The sequence below is a fragment of the Bison bison genome, unplaced genomic scaffold, assembly GCF_000754665.1.
Source record: "Bison bison bison isolate TAMUID 2011002044 unplaced genomic scaffold, Bison_UMD1.0 scf7180017864064, whole genome shotgun sequence".
NCBI classification, from domain to species: domain Eukaryota; kingdom Metazoa; phylum Chordata; class Mammalia; order Artiodactyla; family Bovidae; genus Bison; species Bison bison.
Window position 1 is genome coordinate 1,060,994 of NW_011494636.1, and position 23,039 is coordinate 1,084,032.

General features: G+C 40.8%; 1 protein-coding gene across 1 annotated transcript in view; it reads left to right on the forward strand.

The window, feature by feature from the left end:
• The window catches only part of PLD5 (phospholipase D family, member 5), a 418,989-nt gene that overhangs the window by 176,819 nt on the left and 219,131 nt on the right, over positions 1-23,039 (forward strand). The window contains exon 2 of the mRNA XM_010836680.1: positions 17,538-17,674. Coding sequence (XP_010834982.1) covers positions 17,622-17,674 — 53 coding nt within the window. The 5' untranslated portion in view covers positions 17,538-17,621. The remainder of the gene's footprint in view (positions 1-17,537; positions 17,675-23,039) is intronic.

Below are 23,039 nucleotides of genomic sequence, written 5' to 3' on the forward strand. Positions count from 1 at the left end.
TTTTCCTATTGACCAGGGAGCAGGGATGGTCTCAGGGCAATTCAAGCACATTACATTTATCATGCTGTCACTGATCTGACAGGAGGCGAAGCTCAGGTGATAATGCAAGCAGTGGGGAGTGGCTGTAAATACAGATGAAGCTTCATTTGCTCACCTACTGCTCACCTTCTGCTGTGCAGCCTGTTGCTAACAGTCCACTGATTAGTACCAGTCCATAGCCCAGGGGTTGGAGACTCCTGCTGTATGGTATAGCATGTGCCGCCTCCCCCTGGGAATTGTAACTGATCAACTCTTAAGAAGGCAGTCATCTCCTTGTCTTCTGAGTAAAATTCATCCTGCTGCTGCTACTGCTGCTAAGTCACTTCAGTCGTGTCTGACTCTGTGCGACCCCATAGATGGCGGCCCACCAGGCTCCCCCGTCCCTGGGATTCTCCAGGCAAGAACACTGGAGTGGGTTGCCATTTCCTTCTCCAATGCATGAAAGTGAAAAGTGAAAGCGAAGTCACTCAGTCGTGTCCAACTCTTTGCGACCCCATGGACTGCAGCCTACCAGGCTCCTCCATCCACGGGATTTTCCAGGAAAGAATACTGGAGTGGGGTGCCATTGCCTTCTCCTAAAATGAATCCTAGGTATATTTTAAAGCAATTGTACGGTATAGAAGAAAATGTACTTTTCATCTCATCTTTAGGATCCCCAAGAACATCATCTGTTACTGTTCTACACCTTTGGCAACAGACAAAAATCTTTTTTTTCTCTCTTATTCTTTTCAGTTCTTTTTCTTAAATTTTTTTTTTATTTATCTTTGGCTGTACTGAGTCTTTGTTGCTGCATAGGCTTCTCTCTAGTTGCTTTGAGCAGGGGCTTCTCCAGTTGCGGTGCACACACTTCTCATTGCTGTGGCTTCTCTTGCTGTAGTACGCATGAGCTCAGTAGTTGAAGCTCCCAGGCCCTAAAACAGGTTCAGTAGTTGTTGCCTATTTAATTGTTCCACAGCATGTGGGACCTTCCCAGCCCGAGTACTGAACCCATGTCTCCTGCATTGGCAGGTGGATTCTTAACCACTGAGCCACCAGGGAAGCCTCTTTTGTTCTTTTTTTCCCTCTCTTTTTGTGCACATTTGTGAGAAGCAGTGCTTTGGCTGGAAGTAGGGTGTGGTTGTACTGTACCCTCTAGAGGAATGTTATTCTTCAGTTCACATATACCTGGAGTTCAACAAAGAAGACAGGTGTTTGCACACAGCCAGCATTTGACTCATATCACAAGGTCATAGCATGTAATTTGTGTTGGAAATGAAGCATAGCCATGGATGTACAGAATACAGTTCCTTTCCCAAAGCAGCAGGAACAGAGGCCCCAGGATAAATATGATGATGGAAAATGGATTATCATAAAGGTTTTGACTCGAAAACATTGTGGAATAGCAGATGGCAAAAGGGGAGAAGCAAGTTGATTTAAAAGATTTCCTAGGGCATGGTCCTCAGGGTATTTTGAACACAGAAGTGGTAAACTTTGAAAAAGAACAACCTGCTTCAGTCATGAGAGCTATAGATCAAAATTGTTCAACACTTAGTTAAGCTTTAATGAGCAATTTAGAACTTGGATGAAGAAATGCATAGGCAGGTGTGGGGCTCTGGGGTGGTGGGACAAAGCAAAGAGAAGTTTTCAGGAAAGGTATTTGGGATGAAGAGATTTTTTGTTATCTGAGGCTGTCGCTGCTTGATTGTGGTTTGTTGAGCTCTGTGTTGGATTTTCATTCATTTTCTGCCACTTGGCAAATGCTGGTCCCTGGGTATATTACTCATCTCTTGTTTCCTAGTTAATAAGAATGGCGACAGCTCAGCAATATTATTGAAAGGATTAATAAACCTTTCCACTGAAATATTCCAAAGACTGAAAACAACACATATTTCTCTCATAGCTTGAGAGCATACCCACTATAAGTGAGAAATTTCTTAGTAGTCTCATATTATCTTAATATATCTATATATCTATATGAACATTTCATTGTGCAGCATATTTGAAGCAGTGAAGACCTTGAATAAATGTTAGCTCTCTTTAATCTGTTGTCAACAAATGTCACTCCATTGGTTTACTGTAGTAACTGAAAAGCCCTTGTGTTCTTAAGGGTCTTCGTGTGAGCCACAGGTGACAAATGAAGTATATTGTGTAGGTTTACTAACATCCATTAACATATTAGTGTGGTTTTATTTGTGTGTTTGTTGGGAATTGATGAAAAGATGGATCTGCTAAAAGGTAAATTGAGTAACAGAGTAAAAGCAGATGTTTGAGACAGTAAACAGGGCACAAGTAAAGGGTCTCACCTTTAAGCATGACATTTTGCCTCAATATATGGGATGCAGGAGCTTCCCAGGTGGCGCTAGAGGTAAAGAACCTACCTGTCTACGCAGGAGTGGTAAGAGACACAGGTTCGATCCCTGGGTTGGGAAGATCCTCTGGAGGAAGGGATGGCAACCCACTCCAGTATTCATGCCTGGAGAATCCCATGAACAGGGAAGCCTGGTGGGCTATAGTCCATGGGGTTGCAAAGAGTTAGACATGACTGACTGAGCAGCCCAGCATGCACAAAGGGAGGCAGAGGGCAGTAGAAAGTGGCTGGGCACATGTATCTCCCTAAACTTACTGTAGGGAGAATAATATAACCACTGAAAAGTAGGCCTATCAGAAAAAGAAACAGGAGCTGCAAAAAGTATGAAATATAAGATGTGCTCCTGCTTAATCTAAGACATTGAAAAAATACACACACACAAAATTCATAAAAGTAGAAAACAAAGAAAGGAAGGTAGCTTAACTGTAACTCAACTGTGATATTTTTAGCAATGGCTGGTTGTGCTCCCCTTCCCCGACACATACACATGGTTTTTTCTGTACAGTTCTTGGATCTTAGGGAACAAGCTGAGATTTATTTGAGAGGGAGCTGAAACCAGGTACATTCAGACAGGAATAGGCTGTGCTCATAAAGGATAGGCAATCAAGTGCCCTGGTGGGTTTCAGTGTCTTTGGTATAGGCACCATCTGAAGGGTGACTGGGTAGGTTATATTTCACCTGAGAACTTCACCCTGTGCATGTAAGTGACCTCAGGAACACTGTATACAAAAATCGAAACCCCCCCCCCCCCAAAAAAAAGTGCCTGGTATTCTTACCAGGAGTGGAAGCTTTTTACCCCATATCTCCCACAGCTGGACTAATGGATTTAGCTAGTTATCTCCTCAGCAGGAGAAGCAAAGAGTACCATCTAAAGTCAGCCAGTATTGACTTCCTGGAATGTGGAAGAAAGTTTCTTAAGTGTGGACAACCCAAGAATGAGTCAGGGGCCAAGAGGAAGGCTTTGAACTATTTAGAAAAAGTCCTAAGTAGAGAGGAAAAGCTGATAAAGTCCAAACCCAGCAGTTGTTGGTTGTTGGGTTTTTCTTTATAATATACATTACATAAAGTTTACTGTTTTAACCATTTTAAGTGTATGATTCAGTGGAATTAAGTACGTTCACATTGTTGTGCAACCATCAGCACCATCCATGCATACAACACTTTTAATACTGCAAAATAAAACTCTATTCTTCTTAAACAATAGTTCCCCATCCCTCCCTCCCTCTAACCCTTAGCATCCACTGTTCTACTTTCTTTATACTCTAGGTACCTAATATAGGTGGAATTATATGGTATGTATTCTTTTGTATTCAGCTTATTTCACTTAGCATAATGTTTTCAGGGTTCATCCACTGATGTGACATGTATCAGAATTTCTATCCTTTTTAAGGCTGAATAATATTTCATTGTGTGTGTGTATATATATATATATCTCCAAAATGAACAGATATAGCTAAAGACGCGATTTATTTATCCATTCCTCCATTGATTTGGACTGTTTCTACCTTTTGGATGTTGTGAATAATGCTGCTAAGAACATGGATGTATAAATCTCTGTTGGAGTCCCTGCTTTCCATTCTTTCCATTTAGAAGTGGAATGGCTGGATCATATAGTGTTTCTATTATTTTTTGAGGAACTGCTAGATCATTTTCCGTAGGGTCATCACCAGTTTACATTCTCACCAGCAATGCTCAAGGGTTCCAATTACTCCACATCCTCACAAACACTTTTTTTGTTTTTGTTTTTGTTTTTTTGTTTCTTTGTTTATTTTGGATACTAGCCATCCTAACGATGATGAAGTAGTATCTCATTGTGATTTTGATTTGCATTTCCCTAAAGTGATATTTCGGAGAAGGCAATGTCAACCCACTCCAGTACTCTTGCCTGGAAAATCCTATGGATGGAGGAGCCTGGTGGGCTGCAGTCCGTGGGGTCGCAAAGAGTCGGACATGACTGAGTGACTTCCCTTTCACTTTTCACTTTCATGCATTGGAGAACGAAATGGCAACCCACTCCAGTGTTCTTGCCAGTCCCAGGGACAGGAGAGCCTGGTGGGCTGCCATCTATGGGGTCTCACAGAGTCGGACACGACTGAAGCGACTTAGCAGCAGCAGCAGCAAAGTGATGTTTAGCACCATTTGTATATCTTCTTTAGAGAAATGTCTATTCAAGTCCTTGGCCCACTTTTTAATGAAGTTGTTTATTTTGTTGTTGTTGTTGAGTTATTTGTCTGTTTATTTATCTACCACTGTTTCCCCAGGATATCAAGCCTCCTATGTGAGGCTGTCCTGGGACTAGGTCAAGTTCCTAATGTAGAATATGAGATTCCATTGCTTAGAATGAATAGCAAGGCAGCCATTCTCAGGTGCTTTTGTGGGGAGAAGCTGTGTTTACTATAAAAAATTAAACTCTGCTCTGTAAGGCAAGCGCTATGAAATCCCTGATTTGATGTCCTTGCAGTGCAAGAAACACTACTTAGACCTTTTAGAAAACTAGACAGCATAGTTCCTCGGGCTTGGATCTATCACTCCTGACATTCTCTGCCCAGAAACAGCCCTAAACAAACATCTAGCCTGATTCCACTGCCTGAGGACTCTGAAGGTAGGTGTGGGCAGCTCAGGGATCATGACCCAAAGACAGAAGATCAGGAAAGGAGAAGCAGGGTATACATACAAGTTATGTATACAGACTTGTATACATAACGGCTTTGTAAACTCTAAAGCCATATGTAATTGGTGATAGTTATCCCTGTCCATGTATATGGAACCTTGATAAGGAAGTAGAACCCACATCAGCCTTTGTGATAAATGGAGAGATTGATGGAGCATTGCTCCAAGGAAGAAAAGAAAGAACGTGAAAACCATACTTACTCTTTTTCTCTTCCCAGTTCCTTGATCTTTTTTAAAATTAATTCTTATTACAAGTATAGTTACTTTACAATGTTGTATTAGTTTCTACTGTAAGTGAAATGAATCAGCTCTATTTATACATATGTGCTCAGTTGCTCAGTCGTGGCTGAGTCTTTGCGACCCCATGGACTGTAGCTTGCCAGGCTCCTCTGTGCATGGAAATTTCCAGAATACTAGAGGGATTGCCATTTCCTTCTCCAATGTATACATATATCTTCTCTCTCTCTTTTTTTAATTTCCTTCCCATTTAGGAACATTGAATAGAGGTTCTCTTATGATCTTCTAATAAATTTATTTTGTGGCTTCAGAATTTGTAAGGTGTTTTGTTTTGCTTTTGCGGGAGTGATAAATATATTGTGGTAGGAAGGCATGAAAGCTTGAAGAGCAATTGCTATGAATGGCTAAACCAAAGGGAGATTTATGTATAGCCTGACAGCAACTCAACTCAGCTTCCTTTCAGCCTGAGACCACACTCTCTTTGCAGAAAGTGATTGTTCCGTGGCTCAAAGTGGTGCTTTGTTCAGATATTGCTACATTCTCCCTGGCTTCACAAAGCAGTGTTCTTATAGATTATCCTGCTAGGTATATGAAAGTAGCTATGCCCACATGTGTGGCTTGTGATGGACTTTTTTGCCTGAGTCTTTGAAAAAGAAAGTTGATAAATTAATGGTTTGGGGAGAGGGACAGGTTGGTATATGTAAAAGCAGTAGAAAACATTTTTCCTACAGTGCTGTTAATTAAACAAGATTTGAATTCTGTTGAAATCTGTTAAAGTATGTACTAAAATATTTACCTCTGCCCTTCTCCCTTCTACTCTTAATGACTTGACTTGTCTATATTACAAAAGTGCATTTCTTTATCCATTGCCTCAGGATATTATTATTTGTATTTTTTTCAGGGCTCCTTCCTGGTAATCAGGGTGGAAGGAGAGTAAATTCCCACAGAAGCTCCAGAGTGGATTGAGAGTTGGGAGCAGAGGAACAGGAGAAGACTGGGATGTGTAGGGGGAGAGGATTGGAAGTTTTGAAAAAGAGTAAGAACAGTGGCAGAGATGGAAAGCAGTGAAGAGATAAGGGATAGAAGGAAGTCCGAAAAGAGAGACTAATGAGGGAGACAAAGGGATGGGGAGGGGAGGAGGAGGAAAAGAGGCAAAGAGAGTTTGGAAGAAGTAAGAGGGAAAGGGGCCATCTGGATAGGCATTAGTCATGGCAATCCAAGATATGCTTCAGTTCACTGAATGTCTTTGCATGTCAACAAGAACTGTGAACTTCCAGATGTTCAAGCTGGTTTTAGAAAAGGCAGAGGAACCAGAGATCAAATTGCCAACATCCTCTGGATCATCGAAAAAGCAAGAGACTCCCAGAAAAAACATCTATTTCTGCTTTATTGACTATTCCAAAGCCTTTGACTGTGTGGATCACAATGAACTATGGAAAATTCTTCAAGAGATGGGAATACCAGACCACCTGACCTGCCTCTTGAGAAACCTGTATGCAGGTCAGGAAGCAACAGTTAGAACTGGACATGGAACAACAGACTGGTTCCAAATAGGAAAAGGAATAGGTCAAGGCTGTATATTGTCACCCTGCTTATTTGAACTTATATACAGAGTACATCATGAGAAACGCTGGGCTGGAGGAAGCACAAGCTGGAATCAAGATTGCTGGGAGAAATATCAATAACCTCAGATATGCAGATGACACCACCCTTATGGCAGAAAGTGAAGAAGAACTAAAGAGCCTCTTGATGAAAGTGAAAGAGGAGAGTGAAAAAGTTGGCTTAAAGTTCAACATTCAAAAGACTAAGATCATGGCATCCAGTCCATCACTTCATGGGAAATAGATGGGGAAACAGTGTCAGACTTTATTTTTCTGGGCTCCAAAATCACTGCAGATGGTGACTGCAGCCATGAAATTAAAAGACGCTTACTCCTTGGAAGGAAAGTTATGACCAACCTAGACAGCATATTAAAAAGCAGAGACATTACTTTGCCAACAAACGTCCATCTAGTCAAGGGTATGGTTTTTCCAGTGGTCATGTATGGGTGTGAGAGTTGGACTATAAAGAAAGCTGAGCACCGAAGAATTGATGCTTTTGAACTGTGGTGTTGGAGAAGACTCTTGAGAGTCCCTTGGACTGCACGGAGATCCAACCAGTCCACCCTAAAGGAGTTCAGTCCTGGGTGTTCATTGGACTGATGTTGAAACTGAAACTCCAATACTTTGGCCACCTGATGCGAAGAGTTGACTCATTGAAAAAGACCCTGATACTGGGAAAGAATGAGGGCCGGAGGAGAAGGGGAAGACAGAGGATGAGATGGTTGGATGGCATCACCGACAATGGACATAGGTTTGGGTGGACTCTGGGAGTTGGTGATGGACAGGGAGGCGTGCTGCGGTTCATGGGGTTCATGGGGTTCATGGGGTTGCAAAGAGTCGGACATGACTGAGTGACTGAACTGAACTGAAGAACTTTCAGAAATTAGTGCTGACTCATTAAGTAGGGAGACTGGTAGCTAGAAGTGTCTTATTAGAGAAGCATGGTGTTGTTGCCAATGAGACCCTTGCACTGAGTGGCAAATTAAGATTAGACGGCTTTAAGTTCCATCCCACTCCAACTCCAAGCTTCCCTAAACACACCCCTTTATAACTGTGGTGTGTGTGTGTGTGTGTGTGTGTGTGCATGTGTGTTCCTTTTTCAAATAAGAGGAAACTGAACACAGGGGATGACAGATAAAATTTGCTTTTTTGCTCACTTCACTGGTATACCCAAAGTCAATCCTTGCTTTTCTTTACATTTTAAGTAGTTTAAAATAAAGATTGTTGAGTTTTGTCAGCAATGTTTTTCTTTTGCCTCCAACTGGATAAAATATCAAACTTTACTGTGATCAGGAAGTAATTTATAAAAGAAACATAAAACAGTCTTAACCAACTGACTTTCACTGTAAGTTGAAAGGACTTGGACTTACTTTGATATATTGAAAGATTCAGAGCTTTTTCTCAGCTCGTTAAAAGCAGAGTGTAGAATACAGGGCTTTTGAGGAATAAGCCCTCAACTTTTCAAAGACCAGCTGTCAATTTGTTATTACTTTTTGTTTAACTTTATCTATAATGGAAGTGGGGGCACAAAGAACATGAAAGTATAACATTTTAGCCATTAAATATTGGCCGCTTCTTATGGACTCATATAAAGCAGTCTTGTTCATTCACTAATATTCAGAATACCTTGTTTCTCTTCATGATAAGTATAGAGGAAATCCCTAATTCTGTATTCCAGAAGTTAGATGTGCATAGAAGAGAAGGTGGGAGGCAACAGAATTGGCCTGCTCAGATGGACAGGGAGGCCTGGCATGCTGAGGTTCAGGGGTCGCAAAGAGTTGGACACAACTGAGTGACTGAACTGAACAGAACTGATGGAACTCTTCCATGAAATGGATCACAGTCACATCCCTCTCCCCAGCCCCATAGAGGTATAGATCATATTGTATTATACTTCTTTGCCCATCCTCCACAATACAGATCTACAGACTGCAAGTATGTGGTCATTAAGTGCAGAGTTAATTAATTTAGTACTTTTCTGTATATAGGAAGATGCAACTTTGAGGTTGCATATTCAATTCTATGAATGCTGAGAAAGACAAGGAAATTTCAGAAGAAAAGTTTTAAGTTATCAGAGGTTGGTTCATGAACTTAAAGGAAGGAAGGTATCTCTATAACAGAAGTGCAAGATGAAGCAGCAAGTGCTGATGTAGAAGCTGCAAGAAATTAGAAGATCTGGCCAAGATAATTAATGAAGGTGGCTATATGAAATGACAGATTTTTTTCTTTTGCCCCCAGTTGGATGACATATCAACCTTTACTGTGATTGGGAAAAAATAATTTGTATAAGAAACATGAAGCAGTGTTAACCAACTGACTTCAGAAAAAAATCTCCAATGACAGTAAGCAGAAAGGACTTGGGCTTACTATGATATATTGAAAGACATATCAGTGTGGACAAAACAACCTTATATTAGAAGAAGATGCCATCTAGGACTTTCATAGTTATAGTGAAAAGGTGAAAGTCACTCAGTCGGGTCTGACTCTTTGCCATCCCATGGACTATACAGTCCATGGAATTCTCCAGGCCAGAATACTGGAGAGAGTAGCCTTTCCCTTCTTCCAGGGATCTTCCCAACCCAGGAATCAAACCCAGGTCTCCTGCATTGCAGGCAGATTGTTCACCAGATGAGCCATAAGGGAACCCTCATAGCTATAGAGGAAAGTCAATGCCTAACTTCAGAACTTCTAAAGATAGGCTGACTCTCTTGTTAGAGGAAGCCAATGACTTTAAGTTGAAGCCAGTGCTCGTTTATCATTTCAAAAATCCTAGGGCCCCTAAGAATTACATTAAATTTACTCTGCCTGTGCTCTATGAATGGAACAACTGAGTCTAGATGATATCAAATCTGTTTACAACATGGTTTACTGAACATTCTAAGTGTACTTCGAGGGTTTCAAGACTTCGTTGAAGGAAGTAACTAGAATTGGAAGTAGAGTCTGAAAGCGTGACTGAATTACTGCAATGGTCAAACTTGAACAGATGGGGAGTTGCTTTTTATGAATGAGAAACCACAAAGAAAGTGGTCTCTTGGGATGGAATCTATTCCTGGTGAAGAGGCTGTGAAGAATGTTGAAATGACAACAGAGGATTGAGATTATTACATAAACTTAGTTGATTAAGCCATGGCAGTAGTCGAGAAGACTGACCACAGTTCTGAAAGAAGTACTATGGTGGGTAAAAGATAACATTGCCATTGCACGTTACAGAGAAATCACCTACGAAAGGAAGAATCAACTGATGTGGCAAACTACACCGTCTTATTTTAAGAAATTGCTGCAGTCACCCCATTCTTCAGCAACCACCACCCTGATCAGCCAGCAGCCATCAACGTCAAGGCAACACCCGCCACCAGCAAACATATGATGACTCACGGAAAGCTCAGATGATGGTTGGCACTTTTAGTGCCAATAAAGCATTTTTAGTGAAGATATGTGCATTGTTTTTTTAGACATAATGCTATTTTACACTTAATAGACTTCAGTATGGTGTAAACATAAATTTATAAGTACTGGGAAACTGAAATATTTGTGGCTTACTTTATTATGATATTTGCTGTCCCTGGTGGCTCAGAGGTTAAAGCGTCTGCCTGCAATGTGGGAGACCTGTGTTCGATCCCTGGGTAGGGAAGATCCCCTGGAGAAGGAAATGGCAACCCACTCCAGTATTCTTGCCTGGAGAATCCCATGGATGAAGGAGCCTGGTGGGCTACAGTCCACGGGGTCACAAAGAGTCAGACACAACTGAGTGACTTCATTTTCACTTTATGATGATATTTACTTTATTGCAGTCGTCTGGAACCAAGCCTGCAATATCTCTGAGGTGTGCCTGTATAGTGTCTGTCATTCCAAAGTTCCTTCCAGTTCATTCTATCACCTCTACACTTAGAGCTCTCCTTTATAGCTGTTTGTGTTTTCCAAGGCAATGGCACCCCACTCCAGTACTGTTGCCTGGAAAATCCCATGGACGGAGGAGCCTGGTGGGCTGCAGTCCATGGGGTCGCAAAGAGTCGGACACAACTGAGTGACTTCCCTTTCACTTTTCACTTTCATGCATTGGAGACGGAAATGGCAACCCACTCCAGTGTTCTTGCCTGCAGAATCCCAGGGACGGGGGAGCCTGGTGGGCTGCCATCTATGGGGTCGCACAGAGTCGGACACGACTGAAGCGACTTAGCAGCAGCAGCAGCATGTGTGTCTTGGGGATTCCCAGGTGGCACTAGTGGGAAAGAACCCACTTGTCAAGGCAGGAGAAGTAACAGACATGGGTTCAATCCCTGGGTGAGGAAGATCCCCTGGAATAGGAAGTGGCAACGACTCCAGTATTCTTGCCTGGAGAATCCCATGGACAGAGGAGCCTGGTGGGTTACAGTAGGGTCGCACAGAGTTGGACACAATTGAAGTGACTTACTGTGTATGTATGTATATCTGTCTTGGCTTTGATCTCCTTGATCAATCTAATTTACAGTAAATCTTCAAAATTTCTTGTCCATCGAAGGTAACTTTTAGTTGTCAAACACTATTATATAATTATCATTATCATTATTATATCTGTTCTTCATCTCTAATGATTTAGTATAATATTGGGAGTAGGTTCTTGTGCTCAGTTAACATGTTGACTCAAACTTGAGTTTTTGTTTTCCGTCCTGATATTTTGGAAAAGATGCCATCTCCACTACAGTGTTATCCTTTGTGTTAGCTAATTTTGATCTCTTTAATTTTTTTCATGTTCAATTTTACAAATAAAACTTCTTCTGTTATGGGAATCCATGGGAAAGTGTATAAATAATAAATAAACAGGGTTATAAAAAACAACAATCACCATTTTGATTTTTTAGCCCTTTCCCCTTATTATTTATTCATCAGTTATTCAATAAATATTTATTGATCATGTCTGCCATGCCATGCATGTAGATTTAGGCAAGATTGTAGAACTCAAAGAGCTCAATTTAGTGAAAAAGACCAAAAGGTAGAAAATTCATGCATGATCAGATAATGAATTTGCATGTCCTTGAAAGGGAAAAAATATAAGCCTTATGTTACTGTACAAATAATTTTCATTATTGGTCTGGCAAAAAGATTGAAAATTTCCTAAAAGAGGGACACGCTTAAGTACCACTGGGAGAACTGTATTAGGCATTAAAAAAAAAAAAAAAAAGGCAGACTGTGTAGCTGGAGTTTTATCTTTCAGTTCAACATGTGCTCAGATGTATAAGATCTTCTGCAATTGTTGTAAAAATTCTGAAGAAAACTGAGAAATTCTGTTCCCTGTTGAGGTTATGGCCATTGCAGATCCCTCCCTGTGCTCCTTTTGAGTGGGGTAGACATTAAATAAATGTTGCAATATGACTGTAGTGTCTTGGTTTTCTAGGCAGTGCATCACTAAACAATAGAAAAAAGTTTTTTTAAGTGTTTGGTAATGTGTTGGGAAGATTTTCCCTCTCTTCCATTTTCTGGAAAAATTTTTATGGAATTGATAATGTTTATTTCTAAAATCGATGCAAAGAAATAGAGGAAAACAGAATGGGAAAGACTAGAGATCTCTTCAAGAAAATCAGAGATACCAAATGAACATTTCATGCAAAGATGGGCTCAATAAAGGACAGAAATGGTATGGACCTAACAGAAGCAGAAGATATCAAGAAGAGGTGGCAAGAATACACAGAAGAACTCTACAAAAAAGGTCTTCATGACCCAGATAATCATGATGGTGTGATCACTCACCTAGAGCCAGACATCCTGGAATGTGAAGTCAAGTGGGCCTTAGGAAGCATCACTACAAACAAAGCTAGTGGAGGTGATGGAATTCCAGTTGAGCTATTTCAAATCCTGAAAGATGGTGCTGTGAAAGTGCTGCAGTCAATATGCCACAAATTTGGAAAACTCCGCAGTGGCCACAGGACTGGAAAAGGTCAGTTTTCATTCCAATCCCAAAGAAAGGCAATGCCAAAGAATGCTCAAACTACCACACAATTGCACTCATCTCACACGCTAGTAAAGTAATGCTCAAAGTTCTCCAAGCCAGGCTTCAGCAGTACGTGAACCATGAATTTCCAGATGTTTGATCTGGATTTAGAAAAGGCAGAGGAACCAGAGATCAAATTGCCAAAATCCGTTGGATCATTGAAAAAGCAAGAGAGTTCCAGAAAAACATCTATTTCTGCTTTATTGACTATGCCAAAGCCTTTGACTGTGTGGATCACAACAAACTGTGGAAAATTCTGAAAGAGATGGGAATACCAGACCACCTGACCTGCCTCCTGAGAAATCTGTATGCAGGTCAAGAAGCAACAGAACTGGACATGGAACAACAGACTGGTTCCAAATGGGGAAAGGGGTATGTCAAAGCTATATTGTCACCCTGTTTATTTAACTTATATGCAGAGTACATCATGCGAAATGCCAGGCTGGATGAAGCACAAGCTGGAATCAAGATTGCCAGGACAAATATCAATAACCTAGATATGCAGATGATATCACCCCTATGGCAGAAAGCGAAGAACTAAAGAGCCCCCTGATGAAAGTGAAAGAGAGTGAAAAAGTTGGCTTAAAACTCAACATTCAGAAAGCTGAGATCATGGCATCCAGTCCCATCACCTCATGGCAAATAGATGTGAAACAATGGCAACAGTGAGAGACTTTATTTTCTTGGGCTCCAAAGTCACTGCAGATGGTGACTGCAGCCATGAAATTAAAAGAAGTTGCTCCCTAGAAGAAAAGATATGACCAACCTAGACAGCATATTAAAAAGCAGAGACATTACTTTGCTGGCAAAGGTCTGTCTAGTCAAAGCTATGGTTTTTCCAGTAGTCATGTATGGATGTGAGAGTTAGACTATAAAGAAAGCTGAGAGCCAAAGAATTGATGTTTTTGAAGTATGGTGTTGGAGAAGACTCCTGAGAGTCCCTTGGACTGCAAGGAGATCCAACCAGTCTATCCTAAAGGAAATCAGTCCTAAATATTCATTGGAAGGACTGATGCTGAAGCCAAAACTCCATACTTTGGCCACCTGATGAAAAGAACTGACTCACTGGAAAAGGCCCTGATGCTGGTAAAGATTGAAGACAGGAGGAGAAGGGGATGACAGAGAATGAGATGGTTGGATGGAATCACTGACCCAATGGACATGAGTTTGAGTAAGCTCCAGGGTTGGTGATGGGCAGGGAAGCCTGGCATGCTGCAGTCCATGGGGTCGCAAAGCGTCAGACACAACTGAGCCACTGAACTGAACTGAACTGATTTCTAAAATGATACCACCTAAACTTGGAGTTTCTTCTGTGTGAACGTTTTAAATTTAAAAACTCATTTCCTTTCATTGATATAAGGGTATTAAGTTTACCTGTTTCTTGTTGAGTGAGGTTTAATAATTTTATTTTGCAAAGTTGTCCATTTTATCTACACTGATTAATTTCAACTTATTCATAATATTACCTTCTTTATGGTTCATTTTATGTGACTTTATAGAGCTTTTTTCAATTTGTGTCTTCTTTCTGTTTTCATATATGTATAGCTGAAAATTTATCAATTTTATTGATCTTCCAAAAGAACCAGGCTTTTGTTTCATTGTTAAATCTTCTTGGTATTTTCAATTTTCTCTTTAAATGAATTTTGGTCTGTATTATTTCCATTTCTCCAATTTCATTTTATCTTGCTTTTTTTTAAAAGAAATTCTACGTTCTTAAGTTAGAAGTTTAGATTATTTAAGAATTTGTTGCTGTTGTTCAGTTGCTAAATTATGTCCAACTCTGCGACCCCATGAACTGCAGCAGGCCAGATTTCCCTGTCCTTCGCTATCTCCCCAAGTTTGCTCAAACTCATGTCCATTGAGTCGGTGATGCCATGAGTAGGCTTTTCAACTCAGGTGGCCAAAGTATTGGAGCTTCAGCATTAGTCCTTGCAATGAATATTCAGGGTTAATTTCCTTTAAGATTGGTTTCATCTCTTTACTGTCCAAGGGACTCTTAAGAGTCTTCTCCAACACCACAGGTCAAAGGCATCAATTTTTCAGCACTCAGTCTTCTTCATGGTACAACTTTCACATCCAGACATGACCACTAGAAAAACCGTAGCTTTGATTATATGGACCTTTGTCAGCAAAGTAATGTCTATGCTTTTGATTATGCTGTCTAGGTTTGTCACGGCTTTTTTTCCAAGGAGCAAACATCTTTTAATTTCATAAATGCAGTCACTGTCTGTAGTGATTTTGGAGCCCAAGAAAATAAAATCTGCCAGTGTTTTCTCCACCCCCTCCACCCATGTATTTGCATGAAGTGATGATCTTAGTTTTTTGAATGTTGAGTTTTAAGCCAACTTTTTCACTCTCCTCTTTCACTTTCATCAAAAGGCTCTTTAGTTCCTCTTGGCCTTCTGCCATTAGGGTGATGTCATCTGCATACCTGAGGTTGTTGATATTTATCCCAGCAATCTTGATTCCAGCTTGTGATTCATCCAGTCCAGCATTTCACATGATGTATTTTGCATATAAGTTAAATAAACAGGGTGACAATATACAGCCTTGACATACTCTTTTCTGAATTTTGAACCAGTTCATTGTTCCATGTCTGGTTCTGACTGTTGCTTCTTGACCTGCATACAGTACCCACTATATGAACTAGTTCAAAATTCAGCTTACAGAGATGCATGTTAGTACAATATACTAACAATGGCACTCATTTAGTGCTCTTTATTTTGGGGGCACTGTTCTAAGTACTTACATTAAGCATCTTATTTAATTTAATTTTTAATAACAATTCTATAAGGCAGTTGTCTTATTATGCCCATTTTACAGACAAAGAATCTAAAGCATAAAGACTAAATACTTGCCCAAGGGCATACAACTATTAAGTGGCAGAATCCAAGCAATCTTTTTCTAAAGTCTGAGCCTTCAACAAGTTTACAGTGCTGCTTCTTAAAAATAAAATTAGTGACGATTCAAGGATGAATGCCAAGTAAAGGAGCAAGGATGAACGCATAATCTGTTCTGCAGAATTTTGCAGAGTTGATAAGCTTGGCCCATAGATTTGCCTCTAGCTCCCAAACAGTGTGAAAAAGAATGAGCTGCAAGATTTACAGTCACCAAAATGTGGAAATGAACCTTTTTTTTTTTTTTTTCAGGAAGGTCACTGAAAGAAATCTCTTGTTGCTCTCCATTTGCATGGTGATTTTCATTTCATTCATTCACCCTGTATTTGTTTATACAAAAACCACCTCTTGAGCACCTTCTATTTGTTAGGCTCTTTGCTTATTGCTTGTAGATGGAAGGAATAAAAAAACCCATGCCCTAGAGATACCCAGAGCATGTGGTTAAAGATCAATGGTATATCTTACTTGTGTTTTCTCCCACTTTATCCCCGAATGTGCAGTAGAACATAATGACAGGCACGAATGGATTTGGAACAGGTTCTTCTGTGAGATGAGACCTGAGGGAAGGTTAGAAAACACTAGAAAGAAACAACCATTTGAACTGATGGTGCCTGGTCACAGAAACATCGTTATTTCCAAACTACATCTTTCTGTGTAATCTGTAACCTGAGGCTGCCCCTGGACAAACTGGACACTGTACTTTAGAAGATTCCATGATTCTTTGGAGACCATGTGGCTGCAGGGATGAAGGGCAGGAGGATGGTAGGAGGAAACAAAGCCAGCTGGTTTCACCAAAGCTCTGAAATCCATGTGCGTGTGCATGCATATCTGTGCATATATGTGTCCCATTGCTAAGAGAGTACTCCTGGCTGCCTGGTCAAAGGTCACTCTTGCTCCTTCTGAAAATACTCCCTAGAAGCTGCAAAAAATATTTTTAAAAATGGTTCTTTCTCCTCTTCTCCCCATCTCAATTTATCTAATAAAAGGAATGTAGGCAAAATTATTTGTCCCAGTGGTCATGGCTCTTGCCTAGTAACATAGCCTTATTTTCTGCCACCTTTGACCATGAACCCCTGGATATAGGGATAACATTATAACACTTGGGCCTAAAGATAAGGACATGATTTATTTTGACACCTGAAACTTGGGCTTGGGTTTCTAAGTGAAAATCATATCAACACTATGAACGTTGGTTAAGATTTTATTCAGTGTTTTGAAATGCATGATGTCACCTAAAGACCCATGATGCTGGCATCTGATAGATTCAGTTTTTTGGTCAAAGTGCAGAATTCATCCTGACCACAGAGGGCATCTTTCCTGAAGTCATTGCACCATAAAGATCTTAAGAAGAAGATGAGATGGGAAAAGTGAGAGGATACAGAGTTTCAATGCAGTTTGCATAGTGGTGGTAACAGGGAACTGAGAATAATTACTGAGGTACCTTGTGTTTCATTTTTAATTTGCAGTAATGGGCCTTATAGTCATCTTTTCTGGACTACTTTTGATTAGAAAGAAAAAGAGCGAATTCATTTGGAAGTCTTGATGTAGCAGCTGAATTATTTAATAGATTACATATTTAGCAAGGGTTTGAAAGCTATGTTAAGGAATAAGCATAAAGGTCTTAGACATTTCACCCAGAGAGTAGTGCTGCTCTGGCAGCAACAAAACTAACTCTTCCCCAAAGGGTTTTGCATGGAACTTTTAAAAAAGCTGTCACAGCTTGAGGTTCCTAAGCCAAAGCTGCTTCACTTACTTTTCTTTATCTTCTTTCTCTCTTGCAGTCCCAGCAGAAGTGCATCGTGATCTTTGCGCTGGTGTGCTGCTTTGCCATTCTCGTTGCATTGATATTTTCAGCTGTGGATATCATGGGAGAGGATGAAGATGGACTGTCAGAAAAAAATTGTCAAAATAAATGTCGGTAAGAGGTAACAAACAGAAATTTAAAAATTCTCTTTTAGGGAGTGGGTGAGAAAATCAGAGGGGGTCCTGGACAGTGAGAGACAAATATCATAAACACACATGAGCACCTAACTGCCTATTGGGTTAAGCTGAGGCATGAGTCACTGTCCACTGCTGATTTTACATTTATTTAGACTAAGGGAATAAAAATGAATCATACTTTACTTCACTTTACAGTTTGGGAATATTCTGTACAGAAGTGTGTTGACAAAATGAAATTTTGCAACAACCTGCCTTTCTGGAGACCTCTGTGTGTGAGGTTTTGATTTGTTCCATAATAAGCTCAGCAGTAATGAAAGCCTCCACAGACTGAGGACGCCGTGCTAGTTGTTGTTAATCAGAAGTTAAACACACATCTCAGGGAAAATTCCAACTTAAAATTAGGGATCAAATAAATAAGCATATCTATGAGAAGACATGCACTTCCTCAGTCTGTCCCAGTTTAGCACAAAGTTTATTTTTCATCCAGAAATTACAACAGCTTTATTGTTACATATCTATATTATTTTTTCTTCAAGTACACTAAATAACATTTCCCTAGGGTCACTTCTGACTGCAGAGCCATCATAGCATGGTTTTATCCTCATAAATCTCCTCATCCAACTCCTCCCTAGGTGCTACTTTGTTTTTTGAGGTTCGTAGGAGAATGTAAAAAAGTACCAAGATGTGGCAGAGAAACAAGAGGTTTATTTTTATGTTTGTGTGCTGCAGAGTCGAAGTGAGGCCATAAAATTACATGGTTATTAGGAATTAGTGCTTGTAATGAATTTTAAATATTGTTTTTTCCCTTTGAAAAGCATTAGTCAAAGTGCCCCTCTTTTCTAGCTTAAAATCAACCACAGCCTAGTAATATATATGTAAGTTTTTATCCTAGATATTTTGCCTTGAGGGTTGAATGTCCAACAGAAAAAAAATCTGGATAAGACAATAGAAATTTGGGGTTCTTTTTAACCCATGATACATTATAGTTTAATTACTAGGCAACCGTGCTGTATAGAACAAAGGGTACAAGAGAGAAATCAGTATACATTTTAGGTTATTCCTTCATGCTAGATAGGTGTTCCTAAATATGTTTACTTCCCAGACTGAATTTGGGAGGAAAATTATATTGGGATTATCAGGAAAGCAATAGAAAAGCAATAGATCATCATTATGTTCCTCCTGAAAACTGTCTGCGTCACGACCTTGTGCTAATCTGTTACATGACACATATAAGCACACTGTGGGCGGGGGGCCAGTGACTCATACTTATTCACGGGGGTGGCTCAGCCCCTCCCTCTCACCTCACCTGTAATGACGACTGCTGAGTACTTTAAGTGGCAAACTCCAGAATCTAGAAGGCAACTTTGTAAAGATCAAACTGTAATGACTTCCATAAGACAAAATACCTAGGATCTTTTAACAAACGTTATGAGTTATATGTTTTTTACAACAAAAAAAGGGGAAACCTCAAATTATGCCTATTTTCACTTGGAGAAATCTATTATAAAATTTAATCTAATTTTAATTTTCAACTCATACAACTGGAATTTGACCTAGTTATTTCTTCCATCTTAATCAATAACTAAATCCTGATGACTCAATATTGCTTCTCCCTCCATCTAGAATGTATTCTTCCAATTACCAACCATTTTCCTGCTTTCTTTTCCTTGGGTAGTTGCAATTATTGCCTTGATCTCTAGGTTGCATGTGCTAAGTTGCTTCAGTCATGTCCGTTTCTTTACGACCCTATGGAGTATAGCCCACCAGGCTCCTCTCTCCATGGGATTCTCCAGGCAAGAATACTGAAGTAGGTTGCCATTTCCTTTTCTAGGGGATCTTCCCAACCCAGGTGTCGAACCCAAGCCTCTATATCTCCTGTTTGGCAGGCAGATTCTTTACCACTAGTGCCACCCTGGAAGCCCTGCAACTCTTTTCCAGAACTTGCAGCCCCTCCAGATCTTCCTTATTTCTTTTCTCCTGCATTCTCAGCCTTGTCACTTTTGTGTATCTGCCTAGGTTATGTCTGGCTTCCTCCTGTCCTCATCCTGAGAAGCTTCTGCTTTTTCTCCTCTCTCCAGAGCACAGGGTGGAGGCAAGGCAACTGCAATTTCTTAAACCCCCATCCAATCCCAGTCTCCAGTGGGACAGTCCATTCCCCACCATCAATCGTTCTCATTTTAATTTGATGAACTTTTCTTATGTCAGTCACTATCTCCTTATCACTATAGGCAACATTACCATCTAACTTCCAGGACTCCCTCCTTTTGTACCTGGCTAACAGACCTTCTGGGCTGGGATGGTGGCTCAGCAGTAAAGAATCTGCCTACAGTGCAGGAGATGTGGATTTGATTCCTGGATCAGGAAGATCCCCTGAAGAATCAAATGGCAACCCACTCCAGTATTCTTGCCTGGGAAATCCCATGGACAGAAGAGCCTGTCTGGCTACAGTCCATGGGGTCGCAAAATAGTCGGACATGACCGAGTGACTAAACAACAACAATAGGCCTTCGAACCCCCAGTCCCATCTCTTGCCATCATCATTAGTAACTGTAAAAATTTTCAATACCCTAGCTTTACTGTATTTAACTACTTCAAGTCAATACATTTAGTGTCCACTTTGCCTTTGCACCTGCCAGCAAACTGCTCTACCTCCCAAGTAGCTTAATGTAGTGAAAGACCATGGACTTTGAAATTTGAAAGATTTGGATTCAAATGTACATTCCACCACTTACTGACTGTGTAAACTTGGGCAAGATATGTAATTTATGTTATTCACCTTTTTGCATAGCAACAAAGGACTGAACAAGGAGTTGCAACATAGTTCATGAGACAGTCATGGTGACTGTGGTCAGAAGTGCAGTGGGAAAGCCAGAGGAGGTTTAGGGGAGTGGCCTGGCAGAGTAGAAAGAGGAAACCTGGTTTTGGATGCCCCTCCACTCCTGATGGGTTATGAAAACTGTTTTAGTTTTATTTCCCTTAAAATGGTAGATTAAACAAAATCTCTCTCACAAGGTTTTATGAGGCTTCAGTAAATTGTATAAATCTACAACCAAGCCACAGGAAACTCATAACAAGCAATATATAAATGTCAGCCCTCTCCCGGTCCCTTCCTAAGCATACAGAATCCCCCTTCTCTAGTCGCAACTAGCTTCCTTCCCACCACCGCCCCCCAGCTTCACACTCATCCTGAATCTACTCTTCACCTTGATTTTAGTAGTCTTTGATTCTGTGGAGGTAAACAAAGAGAATGAACGTATGAGAATGAGTGAAGTAAACATGAGAACAGAGCTATTGATCCAGAGCTTGCTGTGGCAAGGCAGTTCACCTCAGTCACTTGTGTTTTAGCAGAGACTCAGAGGCAGGCAGCAGAGGGGGAAGTTCATCGTGGTGTGCCCTGTTGGCCTGGTGGAGCTGGAGGCAGGCTAGCTAGAAGCAGGCATCCTACGTGATGGGTTAGGGGTACGTATTTGTTTTCTCTGGTTGGTTCTAAATTGGAAGTAGGGACAAAAATTAGGGAAGATGGCAGTTATTAATCAAGTTATGGCTATCTTGATTTCAGAAGTTATTGTTTAGTTTCCTGGATTATTATTAGAGATAGCAATCCTCTTTCCTACAAGTCTGACTTAGAGCAGGCTGACTTCCTGGGCTGGTTATTATAGATAAGAAGTTGGTTTCCTGGGCAGGTTGCTGCAGGTTATGAGGTCAGAGTTCTACCATATATGTATATCCATACACACACACACACACACACACATATATATGTGGACTGGCCATTACTGATTTGCATATTCAATCTCCCTTTTCCCTAAACCTCCTCCTATACTACCAGCCCCTTCTGGTTTCGTTTTGTTTTTATCCATTTCTTAGACCATGACCAGTGTGTCTTGGATACTTACTGTAGCGTCCTGTACTCTTACTTGCCTCCTTGGATCTTGTGCCTCAACCATGCTGCCAGTTCTTAAACTGGTTGACTCCTAGTCCCGCCCATCCTATTCTCAGGGCATCCTCAGCCATTGCTCACCCCCGCCACCTGCTTGCAGAGAGAGTGAGTTCCTTGTTCTTCAGTCCTGGGTTCCTTGAAGCAGGGATGTCCCAGGTAAAAGAAGTAACATTGTTTGGAGATGCACCCACTGAGTACGCTAGTGCTGATATAGACTAGGGGGGAAAACCACCAATCTGCAGAAGTCCTAGCATACCAGTCTCAACTTAGCCCTTCTCTACAAAGTTCTAGTCCTCCTCTCATGACCTTTTCCTGTCATTAACCTTTCCAGCCTCAAGGTGGTGCTGAGGAAGTCACATGATGCTCAGCTTCCAGTTACCCTTTACTCACTCACATCGTTTTCTTTTTATGTTCTTCTCCTTATATGGGCTCAGATGGTAAAGAATCTGCCTGCAATGTGGGAGACCAGGGTTCAATTCTTGGTCAGGAAGATCCCTGGAGAATGGAATGGCAACCCACTCCAGTATTCTTGTCTGGAGAATCCCATGGACCGAGGAGCCTGGCAGGCTATAGTCCGTGGAGTCACAAAGAGTTGGACACGACTGAGCGACTAACACTTTCACTCGCAAAGTTTTCTTTTTATGTTCTTCTCCTTATGGTGTCATTATCTTAAAGAGTGCTGCTTGCTCAGTGCAACCTTTGCTGAGATCTCATTACCTTTGTAATTAAGCTCCCTCTGTGTTTGTAGCTCTCCTCACTCCTGAAAGTTGAAAGAATACAAGACATCCTACAGTCTGTCAGCAGCTTCTCACTGTTTTGACATCCCCTTTCCAAGGTCTCTTTACCCAGTGTACTCTTTTCTAAATATATTACTTTAACTCATTTTATCTCTACTAGCTAGCCTAGATACCTTTCTGTCCTCTGAAAGATTCCCGCTCTGAGTCATACCGCCCACTCAACATGTCTTTCTTTGTTGAGTTTTTATATGTCTCTCTAAAACATGTATCTCCCAATAAATATTATCCAATTTGTGATTTATTATTTCCTGATTTATTTTATTTCTCTTCTTTTTATTACTTCAGTTCAGTTCAGTTCAGTTGCTCAGTTGTGTCCAACTCTTTGAGACCCCATGAATCGCAGCACGCCAGGCCTCCCTGTCCATCACCAACTCCCGGAGTTCACTCAGACTCATGTCCATCGAGTCAGTGATTCCATCCAGCCATCTCATCCTCTGTCAACCCTTCTCCTCCTGCCCCCAATCCCTCCCAGCATCAGAGTCTTTTCCAATGAGTCAACTCTTCACACGAGGTGGCCAGAGTACTGGAGTTTCAGCTTTAGCATCATTCCTTCCAAAGAAATCCCAGGGCTGATCTCCTTCAGAATGGACTGGTTGGATCTCCTT